Genomic DNA, 14,811 nt, shown 5'->3' with positions numbered 1-14,811 from the left:
TGAAACATAACACACGCACTAGCTACCCCATACGATAATATTTCATATCTAAATAGCACCTTATATGTGTTCATTGCCCACATTTTTTTGAATCTAGCTCCAATGCCATCTGCAGGTCAGCTTGAGACAAGTCTACTTTAGTAAACTTCACTCCCACTGTCAGCTTTGCAAATAAATCTTGTGGTTTAGGAACTGGATATTGGTCCAATTTCAGCCAGGGGGATATGGCACATTTATAGCCCTGCAAACTCTTATGCTGCCATTACCCTTTGGGCTACCTACAAGTGGTGCATCCCATTCGCTGAACTCCACAGGTAAAATTATGTCCTGCTTTTGCAATTATGCCAGTTGGAGTTAGATAACGTAAAATACTCTTGCTGGAAGGTTGCAATGTAACACTATTTTGTTTCTTAGGATGCAGAATGGTACCCCAAAAGAGAGAGTGACAAAACAGGCACAACTCAAGTCAACTCACCTCACTCTAGGATGGCTCTCTGCAAGTTGCTTACTAAAAGACCCAGATCATATGCTTCCTATAGAGCCCCCAAGCCTGCAAACAAGACCAGGAAAACCCCATAGAATTTAAAGTGATAGATCACAATTTTAACCCAGCTATAGAGGCCCAGCTACAGCCTCAATAATAAGGTTACAATCTAGCTAGGCCATAACATAATGAAGATATATCAAATATGGGTCTGATCCAAAGCATATTGACATCAATGGGAAGTCTTGCTAATGACTTTAGTGGCCTTTGGATCAGTTCCTATGTACATAGACCTCCGTGGACTAAGCAACCAGTCACAGGCTCTTCTCACTATTGTGTTTTGAATGTGCTAAATCCGTTAGCCCCTGTGAGGAAACCAAGTACCAAATAAATGTCCGTTGTCTTCCCTGTGGACTATTTGAATGTTAATTTCCTCGGAGGGTTCTTCCTTCAGGTGAAGGTCACGCCTTTAGTCAGGCAGAAGGAAAGTGAAGATTATGCCAAGAGCCTGTCTGATCTGAATGACAAGCACCGATGATCTTTTTAGCTCTTCAGAGGAAGGACTATCTCTAATGATGTGTTTGTGCAGCACCTCACACAATGGTGCAGCGGCCTTGCATGGGAAATAAATAATAAGAACAACAGCAATGGTGGAGCATTCCTCCATGACCCTTGTAAATTACACACGTGAGTTAAAGTGGCACAGACTTACTCTTTCAAAAGATGACCAGCTTCAAGACTGTGGACACAGAGCACTTTGTATCCTTTTAATTCAGAACACCACTAGCCATCACCTTCAGCCCCCAACTAAAACCTCTCCAACGCATCATCAAGGATCTACAACCTATCCTGAAGGATGAACCTTCACTCTCATGGATCTTGGGAGACAGGCCAGTCCCTGCTTACAGACAGCCCCCCAACCTGAAGCAAATACTCGCCAGCAACCACACACCACACAACAGAACCATTAACCCAGGAACCTATCCTTGCAACAAAGCCCGTTGCCAACTGTGTCCACATATCTATTCAGGGGACACCATCATAGGGCCTAATCATAGAATCAAAGAATATCAGAGTTGGAAGGGACCTCTGGAGGTCATCTAGTCCAACCCCCTGCCCAGAGCAGGACCAATCCCCAACTAAATCATCCCAGCCAGGGCTTTGTCAAGCCTGACCTTAAAAACTTCTAAGGAAGGGGATTCCACCACCTCCCTAGGTAATGCATTCCAGTGTTTCACCACCCTCCTAGTGAAAGAGTTTTTCCTAATATCCAACCTAAACCTCCCCCACTGCAACTTGAGACCATTACTCCTTGTCCTGTCATCTGCTATCACTGAGAATAGTCTAGATCCATCCTCTTTGGATCCACCTTTCAGGTAGTTGAAAGCAGCTATCAAATCCCCCCTCATTCTTCTCTTCCGCAGACTAAACAATCCCAGTTCCCTCAGCCTCTCCTCATAAGTCATATGTTCCAGTCTCTACGTAAAAGAATAAATGGACACAAATCAGACGTCAAGAATTATAACATTCAAAAACCAGTCGGAGAACACTTCAATCTCTTTGGTCACTCGATTACAGACCTAAAAGTGGCAATTCTTCAGCAAAAAAACCTTCAAAAACAGACTCCAATGAGAGACTGCTGAATTGGAATTAATTTGCAAACTGGATACAATTAACTTAGGCTTGAATAAAGACTGGGAGTGGATGTGTCATTACACAAAGTAAAACTATTTCCCCATGTTTATTCCCCTCCCCCCACCACTGTTCCTCAGAAGTTCTTGTCAACTGCTGGAAATGGCCCACCTTGATTATCATTACAAAAGGATCCCCCCACCCCACCCCCCCATTCTCCTGCTGACAATAGCTCACCTTACCTGATCACTCTCATTACAGTGTGTATGGTAACACCCATTGTTTCATGTTCTCTGTGTATATAAATCTCCCCACTGTATTTTCCACTGCATGCATCCGATGAAGTGAGCTGTAGCTTGCGAAAGCTTATGCTCAAATAAATTTGTTAGTCTCTAAGGTGCCACAAGTCCTCCTGTTCTTTTTGCGGATACAGACTAACACTGAAACCTTTTAATTCTGTTACTCCTCCCACTTTCTTTAAGTGGGAGGAGTAACAGAGGGAAATAGGGAGTTCCAATAAGGAACTCCCTCATCAAATACATTTTACTCAGGTCAGGCAAATTCCTAGTAAAAGCATCCAGGTTTCCCCTTGCAATGTGAGATTAAACCCTCTCCCCATCTATACCTGCAAGAGGACTACTTGGAAGCTTATTTGGCAAGGAGAGATGTCCTTAAAATAATAATAATAAAAAAAGGTCTTGGGCTAAATGGCGACTATCACAAAATGTAATGTGCAAGATGTCACACCAATGTCAGCAAATGGGACACCTGTATCACTTGACGGTGCTGTATACAGAAGAGTTTTAAGAATAAGTGTGACCTAGGAGCTAAATATTATTATATATTGAAGAATTCAGTTTGTTGTGTATTTGTTAACAGATTGTTTCTAACTTCTCATTGAAGTATTACTGCTCTCTTTCATTGTATTGCTGAAGCACATTTGCTCAACAGAGGCTTGGGCTGGGCTTCTCAAAGGAACCCAAGTGAGTTAGGCATTGAAATGTCACTGTGTTTCAGTGGGAGTTGGGCGCAAAGACCCCACTCTCAGTAGTGCAACATGCTGTGTTCATCCCCTAAGAAAAAACCCCATCTCTTGTGACTTCACACCAGCTTTCCAGGTTGGGCCTTTGGTTTGCATATCACATTCCCTCCACAGCTTTATAATCTGCTAATAAGGAACACAGCATTGTAAGGAATTAACATGAACAAGGTGGGAGCTACTCTTCTCTGGTGAAGATACACCACTTTATTTAAACATACTGTTACCCGATTGAAGTCAAGTATGTGTCGGGGTGGTGTGGGGGAGATGTAGTGGCCATGCAGACATGCCCTGAGACTATTCTTTCAAGCAGATCAGGAGACCAATTTCATAGCTAGGCTCATAAAAGAAGTATGCCCTTCCTTGAAAACTAATGCTACCATGCCCAAACTGATGGTTTAGGACTGTAGAAAGATTTAACCATATCCTTAAAAATATGCCCAAGAAGTGTACATCCCATGAACCCCACCAGTGGGATCAACTATTCCTGGTTCCTATTCTTTGCTGCACGTTGGATACCTCAACAGGATTACCCAACTGAAGTTACTCTATGGCAGTCAACCTCAGGGTATTCTTGATTTGCCGAAAGGGCATGTGGGAAGAATAGGTCCCCAGATGGGAAAGTGTTCAAAATGGCTTAATCCATTGAAATAATTTCATTAAATTCTATGGATGCTGAATCAGGTCCCATGTCTTTACACTGTATGAGAAGTTAAAAGCTCTAGGGACTTATATAACAGACCTTATAGATTGCTTTGCAGGTCCAGGAACAACATCACAGCTAAACAGATGCTAATACCGCTGACCCAAAACCGGAATTTGAGATTTTGAAATGTCACATATCCCAGACCTGGGCAAAAAGTAAAAAATCTCAGAATTTTTCATGAAATGAAATATTCTGAAACATTTTGTTTTAACCTTATCATTTTTGACATATCATATATTACAAAAGTCAAAACATTTGCACTTTTGTATTATAAATAATAACATAACAAAAGTCACAACAAAACATTTCAATACACATGTATTGAAAATTTAGACAGAATTGATACATTCCTCTGAACCACTTCCATTTAACTGCACAGCAGACTTCCACTGATGTGCAGCCTATTGCTTTGGAGCATCAGACTCCTTCCCTTCTTATTGATGTTCCTGTTTCTACTCTTTCAACCCAGGAAAAGTTTGTACAATTCAGCAGCAGAGTAGCACTTGGGTCTATATGCAACTGCCTCTTTGCACAACGTGTGAAGATGCCAACTGAACTCAAATGGAAGGTTGCAGGATGCTTAATTAATTATATGTGGGAACATGCAGTGCTGCAGGAACATGAAATCTGTGGTAGAGAGGGTGGAAAAACATCTCTTAGTCATGAGTGTAGGAGGATGTCTCTTGGATTGATCACCTTCCTGCTGCTGAAAGTGATCCAGCTGTGTCACAGGAGACAGGAGATGATCAAAAACTTAGTTTCCCAGGTCCTCCGACCTACTTGTTTTATGGCAACCGCCACAAGGTAGGAAGGAGTTGGACTGATGCTACATGCCCTGAAAGAATGAGCACTGACACAGCAATAGACATATTGCAACTGAAACTTAACTCCAAAGCACTGGACCTTGTGGCAGATAAGGGATGGGTTCCTAGTGCTGGCTGCCCTGTCAACGGCTCTTTGTGCTGGAGTGTGGAGACAACTGCCTGTTCCAGTAGGGATAAGAATAGTTATATACGTTACTGGAGGTTGTGGGGAGTCCGTTACCCATGATCAGAGAAATAATTCCCTTTCCAGGCTTAATGCTAAGGTAATTTCTTTAATGCTACATGAACTATGGGGCCTGATCTCTCTTAAACTGGTGTAAGTCAGGAGTAACTGTGTTTAAATCTGTGGAGTTACACTGGTGTACATGAGAAGCAAATATAGCCTGCTGGTTTAGATCGGGCTGGTAGTCTGTAGGACGTCTGCCTCATTTGTTGCAGAAGTTGGAAGGTGTGTAGTAATAAGGGCATTGCAGAACGAGAAAGGACAGTTTCACGGGTAAGGCAGTTTAATGCCACCCACGCATCTTCCAGGGGTATAAATTAGTTAATGTTTGTGAAGCAGTCAGATACCTTAGCAACAGGAGTTAATAATTCTTAATAATTCTGTCTTTAGAGGAATGTTTGAATAACCTGCCATGAATAAGGCATGGGGCCACACATTGAAAGCAGAGGAGCAAACAAAATATAGAATAGCTGCTCATTCACTGAACACTGTCCATCCTGTGCTCTGAATGAGGCAGGGGTTTCTGGGCCTGTGCTTAGCTACTGCAGTGATGGAGGCCATGTAAGTATCTCTGTATCTAGCTATTGCTAAAAAGGAAAGGCTCAAGATAGTGATCTGCTCACACCATATGAGCACATCTCACAAATCCCGCTCTAAGCAGGTCACATGGGTTTCCCTTATTAACAGGTCATTATCTATTTGTTAAAAAGTTAAATATGCTTTGCTTATATAGATGCCTTAATATATATTACTAATTGAGGACCAAATTCTGCTTTCAATTATACCAGTATAATTCTGAAATAAACTCACATCACTGGAATTATTCTGGATTTACACTGGTTTAGCCAATAGCAGAATTTGAGCCTGACTGTCAAACTGGTGTCCTCGGGCCTGATTCTGATCTCACTTACAATGGCGTAAATCAAAGTTAATTCTACTGAAGCCAATAGAGTTACATCCTATATCTGAGGTGCAGTTCTTCTCAATGAAAATAGCAGTGTGGAGTTCCATGTTAATTATCTCTCAGTGACATCGAGAGCAAAACATGTTTGTTCAGTTACAAGAGAAGAGTGGTTGGGGTTTTTTTGGTCAGCTCTGCAAACTCAGCTTGGGATCTGAGAAGCAAGCTGGGTTCTTTCTGGCTCATGGAACATCACTACTAATAAAGCTTTAAGATCAGCCAGAGTGCTTATGCTCAGAGTCCATAGAAGCATTTCTCTAGAGGATTGCAGAAGGGCATCCTCAAGGCGGGATTCCTGATTTTGGAATTCATCTTTCTAATTAATCCAGCAAAGCCCAAATCTCAGGACCTCCATGGGACACTTACTACTTACTTAGACTTTCCCTGAGTACAGCAAGTTGCATAAGAAGGCTTGGCCTTAGATCCCTAGCTAAGCTGATTCTTATCCAGTGGGCTGTTTTTAATTATGTTTTAAGATGTTTTTAATTATGAAAATATGCCCAAAGCATATAAAGGCGTGTATCTTACATGTCTAATAATTGCTACATGCAGCAGTGTTTGTGTTGCCTCTTATTCTTTCTCATGTTTTCTTCTAGCTACTATTGTGAGTCATTGCTATTAATGTTTATAGAGAAACAACTAAAAGTACAGAAAGGTAAATGGTTTACAGCTCGTATATGATCCCAAATACAGCACACTTCACAAGATCACCGATGGAATGGGACTGTTACTCAGTTTTACAACTCATCAAAATGACACAATCAAACAATGCTGCATAGACACAACTCATTTGGGTGGGGATTACTGAAATAAAATAGGAGAAGATGTATATGAAAGGGAAAGGAGGGGACTGGGAGGAGGGAAAAGGATGAAAGATTGGGGGTGGGAGCCATAGGTGGAATGGAAGTCTGGCACTCTTTGAGCTATCTTAATGGTCTTTATTCAAACGTATCTAGAAATAAGTTGTAAATTTCTTTAAATTCATGTCACTGATCTCTGCGGTGATAAGTGATTTTTTCTTTGGCTGCTAACTAGAACATGTCTGAATACCACTGCTGTATTGTGGGCATGGGCAGATGGTACCATAGGCTGAGGAAGACTGCCTCCCAGAACAGCCTGGTGTGGCCCCACCGTCAGGCCCCTTCCTGCAATTCCCGGCGTTCTGCCCTGGCCCTGGCTGGCTGGGGCTCAAGGGTGGGCTGCCAGGCGCTGGGGACTGTGGTGTGGGTGCTCTGGGCTCCTGCGGGGATGGGGTTGGGGGGGTGGGAGATGAAGGGAGGGCCTCAGGCACAAGGGGAGGTGTCAGGGGCTAGCTTCTCCCAATGGCCGGGTCATAAGTATACTCTCCCACATTTGTAACCACATGGGCTTGGTGATCATTACAGCCCTCAAGAAACAAGTCTTTGAGGCAGAGTGAAACCCAGCCCAGCCAGCACATGTCCTAGGATATAAGTTCCAGGAGAGGTCTGGCTGCTGAAGTTGAGTAGCATTTGAACTCTCATATCCACCTCTTTCTGTAGCTCCCTGGTGGTTGGACAGTCCCATAGCATATGCACCAGGGTCCCTTTTTCCTTATTAAGCACCACAGACATCAGAAGACAAGGGCTTACGTTGTGTGACCTCAGTGGCATCCAGTCGTGGTATCAAGTATAGCCTGAGATCCACAGAGGCATTTTTAACATTATGTGACATGCACCATGGCAGGGGGTTAGACTAGATGACCTGTGTGGTCCCTTTTATGATTCTACCATTGGGGTTCTTTCACATACAACTGAAGACTAATGAAGTTCCTCTTAATTCATAAATCATAGAGTGGGCATGAGCCTGGGGAGTTTATGAAGCATTTCTAAGGTTCTTGGTAGTTCTGGGGCCTTGGGCAGTGTCCAGATCAAATTGATCTGTCACCATTTGTTTTAGCTGTAAGTACTGCAACTCTGCTGAGGGTAGCAGGTCATAGTTTTGCTTCAGCAAATCCCTCATCATTCACTAATCCATATGATGGCCCTACTCAGTCAATTCTTCCAAATTATAGACTCCCCTCCCCGCAATTTGTAAGGCTGGGTTTTCCCATATAGGTGCTTTTGGAGGAAGGTTAGGCTGAAATTGGTACCTCTTAGCTAGGATAGATCAAATTCTTCTAAAGGCAGCTACCACTTCAGGCTCTTAAGTGAATTTTTGAAAAATATAGCAAAAGAGATAGCCCATTCTTTGATATCTACCAGTCCTCATGTTCTTTCTTCTCAGTAATACCCCTGGTAGATTGTTTTCTTGTCTTTTGTCTCATGGATCACATATGACAATTTTGGATCCTTTTCAATACTGCACGAGCTGCTGCTTGAGTATGAAGAAGCTGAATATGAATGTCTGAAGGTGAGTTCACGCCCATGACCCCAGCCTCCATTTCCCACTTGTTGCACTTTCGAAAAAGCACCTTCATGCTTGTCTCTCATCCTGGCCCTCATGGTTGGGAGGAGTTCCCCATTAACACCAACCCATTATCCTGCTCCAAACTCTCCTTTGCTGTGATGCCTTCAAAAAACTTGACTGACGGTATACTGAAATCACAACCTATCATGCTGATCAATATTGTCTCATTGTTTCCTTGTACACCCCCATTTATCTGCATACATCCGTTGTCGCTTGTCTGATACTTAGACGGTAAGACCTTTGGTGCAGGGACCGTTGTTTTGTTCTGTGTCCATACAGCACCTAGCATGATGGGGTCCTGGCCCGTGACTGGGGTGCCTAGGTGCTCCACAAACACAAATAATAACTAATGATCATTAAAAAGACTCTTGGAGTTGATTAAAAATGCCAAGTGGCACTGCAATACTCTCATGCCAGCTGGCATTTCAGCACTGACACGGAGACATATTTGGATAGATCATAAACACATAACGCCCCGTATATATTTATTATTAAACCATTCCAAAACAAAACACCCCACCACAAACAATTCTGCCCCTGAAGAGCCAATGAGAACAAACACAAGACCAGGAGTTAGTCATGCTGCTTAATGCACTACAGAATAGTCATTCTATTCTATTTAGGTTTTTTACACTTCACCCATCAATTTGGTCTCTGAATGGCTAATGAGCCATTGCCGGTTTGTAATAGCCTCTGGTGATCATTTTTTGACTCTGGAAAGACTCTTGCACTCTGTAGGAAGGAGGTTTTGTCAACAATCTTATTTTCCTCTGCTGTCCCCACCGACCCCCTTATTGCCGCCATTTCAGCAAGATGAAAATGATGTAGGCAAGGTGGTGATTTGGAGCCACAAATACTTCTATGACTTTCCTGTTGAGTGGAGAGTTTCTCGGTGTATTTAAGGATCAGCTGCCCTGATTACATTCAGGCCATATCTGCCAGAGAAGGGAAGAGTTATTGCATTTTATTTCTGAATGGTCACAAAAATGCCAAGTGCAGCGCAGATCCATCCCTTCATAGGACAGCCTGGTTCTCCAAATCTATTACAAAGAGCTCACCGTTCCCTATAGCCAGCTGTGTAAAGTTGTCTGATAACAACCACTGACTGTTATAAGCTCAGTACTGTTAGCATATTATCTGTCATGGAAGAGCCCATTGTCTTTCAAGGAAAGACACCAGTCACCCCTTCCATTGCAGTAGCAGCCATAGCTTTGTTGCAAACCTCATTTTCTAGAATGCTACGTACAGATATGTCCCTAAACAGGAATCTTCGCTCCAGACCATTGAACTTTGTCTGTTTGGGTAAAATGGAACCCAGAACCAAACCAGCCCCCATTTGGGGTTTATTAAACCAACTGATGACGTTTTCAAAAACATAAAGCAAATCCACACTCAGTTTGCCCATGATGATCTTTCATCCTCCACCCTCAAACTTCACTGAGTCAATTAAAAAGAAACCCAGCTCTGAATCAACTCTGGTTTGCGCTCTGAGGGTGCAAAACCTAAGCCCAGTTTCCCAAGACAACTAGGAACGTTGGAACTGCCAAAGAGGGTCAGACCGCAGGTCCATGTAGGCCAGCGTCCTGTCTGACAGTGACCAGCACCAGATGAAGGTGCAAAAATCCTCACATCGGGCCGATGTGGGATAATTTGTCTTCCATTTTAGGTCTCAGCCACTGTGATGATTAGAGCTTGTTGCTCCTAGTGCCTTCAGAGAGGGATTGGTTTAAACCCTGAAGTGATTGGTTTAATTCTAATTTGGACTTAGCCACTATCTAAATCATTGATGAAGATATTGAGCAGAACCAGACCCAGAACTGATCCCTGCAGGACCCCACTCGATATGCCCTTCCAGTTTGACTGTGAACCACTGATAACCACCCTCTTGGAATGGTTTTCCAACCAGTTACGCACCCACCTTAGAATAGCTCCATCTGGGTTGTATTTCCCTAGTTTGTTTATGAGAAGGTCATGCGAGACAGTATCAAAAGCCTTACTAAAGTCAAGATAAACTATATCTACCACTTTCCCCTTACCCACAAGACTTGTTACCCTGTCAAAGAAAACTATTAGGTTGGTTTAACATGATTTGTTCCTGATAAATCCATGGTGACTGTTACTTACCACCTTATTATCTTCTAGGTGTTCACAAACTGATTGCTTAATTATTTGCTCCATTATCTTTCTGGGTGCTGAAGTGAAGCTGACTAGTCTGTAATTCCTCGGGTTGTCCTTATTTCCTTTTTTATAGATTGGCACTATATTTGCCCTTTTCCAGTCCTCTGGAATCTCTCAATAGGTAGCTTTGTACTTCTAGACCCTCTTGGTGGCTACATCACAAATTTGCTCAAATTGAAAGATTATTTTTGTAACTGGCTAGTGATGTGGGAATTGAAAAAAAATAATCCCTCACCAGTAATAGGGATTATGCAAGCAGACCTCAGCTAGTAATTTTATTGCCGATGGATGAGGTAGAATGGGATTCAACTCTTTCTTCCACAGCTGCATGGACGCTACAGGGATAAGGGAAGGTAAAAATTATTTCAGTCATAAAGGGTCAAATTTCCAAAAGCGCTTAAATAACTTAGGATCATAGGTGCCTATGGGATTTTTGAAACTGGGACTTATGTGCTTTTGAAAATGCTGCCCAAAGTCATTAAGTAAATGGCTGTGACCCTAAGGCTCCATCTATATTATGAGCTAGGGGTGTGATTGCCCTGCTTGCATCAGCATTCTTGCACTAGCTCTCATCATGCTAGCTCGACTATAAATAGCAGTGTAGCCAAGGTGGCACATTGAATGACAGAGGAAGCGCGACCTAGCTGTGCTGAGTACACGCCCACTGGTTTCGGGGGGGGTTGTACGCGGCATGGCTAAGTGATGTCTCTGCTGATTCTACCTGTGCTACCTTGGCTACACTGCTACTTATACCCATGGTAGTTTGATGAGAGCTAGCGCGGGTATGTATACACGAGCAGGGGAATCGCCCCTCGAACTCATAGTGTAAATGTAGCCTTAGACACACAAGATCTATAAAGTAAGAAGGAGTCACTTTTCTGCTCATAACTACACTTTAAAGACTACTCTAATCTAACTATTAAAGTAGCTGGAATTTAACTCAGGCAGAGAAAGAAAAATTACTTTGGGCCTCTACCATAAATGAAAGGTGCAATCATACATCTTGTTCTTATTTTAAAGATGGCATCTCTAAAATGTAAATAACCAGGCATCATTCTCCTTTCTGCCCAATTTTGTTGCATAAACGTTGAAGGTACCTTGGGTGTATTTTAAAAATGAAAGGACAATGGCATCTCACCAAATCATCTTGTTCCCTCTTATCCCTGTCTCCTTTTTTAGGTTAAATGGGAAAAACTGATCACAGAGGAGAAACTGGAGGAAATCTCTGAGCCAGTTACCAGGAGGCAGTATTCCAGGGCATGTCTAGGTGGGTGAGGGGGCATGTCTGGGGGCAATGCTGCATGTTGGCATAGTGAAACAGTCCCCACCTCCATGCAGTTCCAGGAAGTCATCTCACCCCATCCCAGCCCTAGGATGAACTTGGCCCTAGGTCATAGAATCATAGAATACCATGGTTGGAAGAGACCTCAGACGGTCATCTAGTCCAAACCCCTGCTCAAAGCAGGACGAATCCCCAATTTTTGCCCCAAATCCCAAATGGCCCCCTCAAGGATTGAACTCACAACCCTGGGTTTAGCAGGCCAAAGCTCAAACCACTGAGCTATCCCTCCCCCCTCCAGAATTTAAGGCCAGAAGGGACTGTTACGACTATGTAGTCAGGAGAATTTAGGTTTGAGTCAAATCTGAAGTGAAATTCTTGGCTGTTTCTTACTTTAGTCAGCCCTTGTCACCCTCATGACTGGTGCAGTGAGATCCAGCAAGATCTGTGAACATAATGTCCAATGGCTGGCTGATTTGCACCCCTGAGTAGTATCCTTGCTTTACCAGGAGAAAAATGGAGCTGGATTATCCTGTGAAGATCTACGTGCTGAGGTGGACAATTTCATGTGTGAGGGGCCCGATACCATGGCCAGTTGGATCTCCTGGCTTGTACATTGCCTGGTCCTGCACCCAGAGCACCAGCAGAGGTGCAGGGAAGAGATCAAGCAGATTCTGGGAGACCGGGATACAGTTCAGTGGTGAGATGTCACATTGTACTTGATGACTTTCCCCCTCAAGATCATTTTCAGGAGACTGATCTACTCTTGAGAGCATTATTCACCAAACCAAGAAGCTCAGCATCTCTTCGGACACCTTATGTCATTGTGTGACTTGAAGGGCTGTATGTTGTCATCAGTTGCATAGGACTTTCACCTTCCTAATTATGAGTGCTACTAGAATCATTTCAGGAACAAATGGCTTACGTCAAATAGCGGAGGCCCAGAGTTTATCCTACATTAAAAATACCAATCAAAGAGGTGCATTCCCTGGATTTTGTGTATCTGTCTTTAAAATCCCACCAATGAGAAATTAAACAAAACACAGCTACTAAGTCAATGAAACTCATACCCCATTATTTGTGTGCTCTATGTACCCTCCGCTGGACCTGTAGAAGCATTTACCAAGCACTGTTCCCCAAACAGTGCTCATACCATCAGCAGCACTGGGATACAAATTGGGGAGCAAATGGTAAATCTGTTTAAAACATAGTCGGCAGGTGGAGAGGGGGAAACATTTTCCAGACAGAAAACGACAATCTCGCTGGCACTGAAATTAATGGCAGTATTCCTCTTGCTTCCGAGATCAGGATAGGACTCAGAATGGATAAAGGGAAAGAAATTGTACTGTGGGGCTTCTACATAACAGCCATAATAATAGAACCTCCCCTGAGAACGAAGCACATAGGAATTGTCACACTGGCTAGATCAGCTGCTTGCACGAGTAGACACACCGACATCAGTGGGCTGCGCTCACCAATGTGAGTAAGACTGTGGTTCCCAAACTTTTGGGCCTTGAGTCTCCTTCAGGAGAACAGAACCAACCATGCCCCCCTGCAAACCCGCCATAGGGTGACCCCTCCTGGGGCACCCTCCAGCCTCAAGCCACAGAACGAGAGGTCTGTCCGGCCTCACTTTCCCTTTTTTGTCCGACCATGAAAGGAACATGATCTCTCCGACCCAGGGTTTTAAAGGTATTTAGGTGAGGCTGCACAGCTTTGCAACACCTAAGTCATTTAAGAGCCTACCTCTTATCTGAAAATGATTTAGGCACGTAGCAACCTAAATCCTACTGAGGCCTGGTCTATACTACAGAGTTAGATCGATGCAAAGCAGCTTATGTCGAAATAACTCTGCAAGTGTCTACATTCAAATTTTGCTCCTCCACTACACCGATTTACTAACTTCACCTCCACGAGCAGCATAGAGACAAGGTCAATGTAATTTGGTTGTCCGTGTCCGTGTAGAGACCGTGTTGCTTTCGTTCGCTGTTGCTGCAGTTCAGAAGCTGTCCCACAATGCCCTGCACTGACAGTTCAATTGGTGCAAGTGCTCCTGGTGAGGACGCGCATCGCTGACACAGGGAGCAAAGTGTAGACATGCACAAGCGATGTGATTACTGCAGCGGCTGTGTGCCGACGTAAGCTAGGATGACTTAGTTGTGTTGTAGAGACGTGGGCGATCCGCACCGTCAATGGGATTCTGGCTCCAAGGTGACTAAATCCCTGGTGAAAATGAAACGTCGAATCCTACGTCAGTTAGGTGCTGCAACGCTGAATCCAGCGACGCCTTCACCTCTTCAAAAATCTCGGCCCCAGTGTCCAGCACACAGCTCACCGCTGGGCACAATGCATTCCCACGGGCCAGCACAGCAGCTCCCCAAAAGCCTTCCCGTAAAAGCATTCTGCAGTTCCCACCATCAACATCTAATGGGACAGCTTTCTCCAGCCCCCTCTCCGGGGCCATCCTCGAGCTCACCCACCCAAGAGTCAATAGCACCATATTGTTCACAGTTCCTGAGTCAGGGCCCCGCTCTCCAGGCCATTCACCTCTCCAGCCTTTTGACTCTTTTACCACCGCCCTCAAGTCAGGTCTCTCACGAGAGGCCCCTCCCCACTCCTGCTTGCCTAGGACTCCGACCCCTGCTCTGGGAACGGCCCTCCAGGCCCAACCCCTCATACCTTGGCTCTTCCTGGAGCCATTCACCCTGGGAGATCCCATAGCGTTTCTCTCCCTGCGCCTCCCTGCTTGTGAGTCCCATCCCTGCTCAGGGGAGCCAACCCTTTTGCCTTTGGGTTCAGCTTCCCCGCACCAGCCTGGATCTTCCCCTCTGCCTGAGCCGGCCACTCACGGTGCCCAGGTTTGGTCAAGTTCTCACCAGCAGTTGTGTTCCAGCTCCCATCAGAACTCAGCTCGCTCTCTTCCAGGTCTCCTGTGGCTCTTTCCCAGTAGCTCTTGCCAGAGCTCCCCTGCAGCCCTTACCTGTCATGTCTGACTCCTCTCCGGCGCCGACTGTCCGAATGTCCTCCCTTGTAGGGCCCCGGTGCCCTTTCTTAAGCC

General features: G+C 44.4%; 1 protein-coding gene across 4 annotated transcripts in view; it reads left to right on the top strand.

The window, feature by feature from the left end:
• The window catches only part of LOC140916319 (cytochrome P450 4B1), a 59,406-nt gene extending 46,590 nt beyond the window's left edge, over window positions 1–12,816 (top strand). Inside the window, exons 12-13 of one of the 4 annotated variants that reach the window (XR_012160497.2) lie at window positions 11,654–11,741; window positions 12,263–12,816. Coding sequence is in view for 2 of the 4 variants with exons in the window: in XM_073357802.2 (XP_073213903.1) it covers window positions 415–586 (172 nt within the window). In the remaining 2 variants the exon portion in view is untranslated. The other 3 variants (XR_012160498.2, XM_073357807.2, XM_073357802.2) reach the window with 3 other exon arrangements.
• Window positions 12,817–14,811: the final 1,995 nt, after the last annotated feature.

Source organism: Lepidochelys kempii, chromosome 8 (genome assembly GCF_965140285.1).
Source record: "Lepidochelys kempii isolate rLepKem1 chromosome 8, rLepKem1.hap1, whole genome shotgun sequence".
NCBI classification, from domain to species: Eukaryota; Metazoa; Chordata; order Testudines; family Cheloniidae; genus Lepidochelys; species Lepidochelys kempii.
Note: the sequence above shows the minus strand (reverse complement) of the source record. Positions and strands in the feature narration are given on the sequence as shown.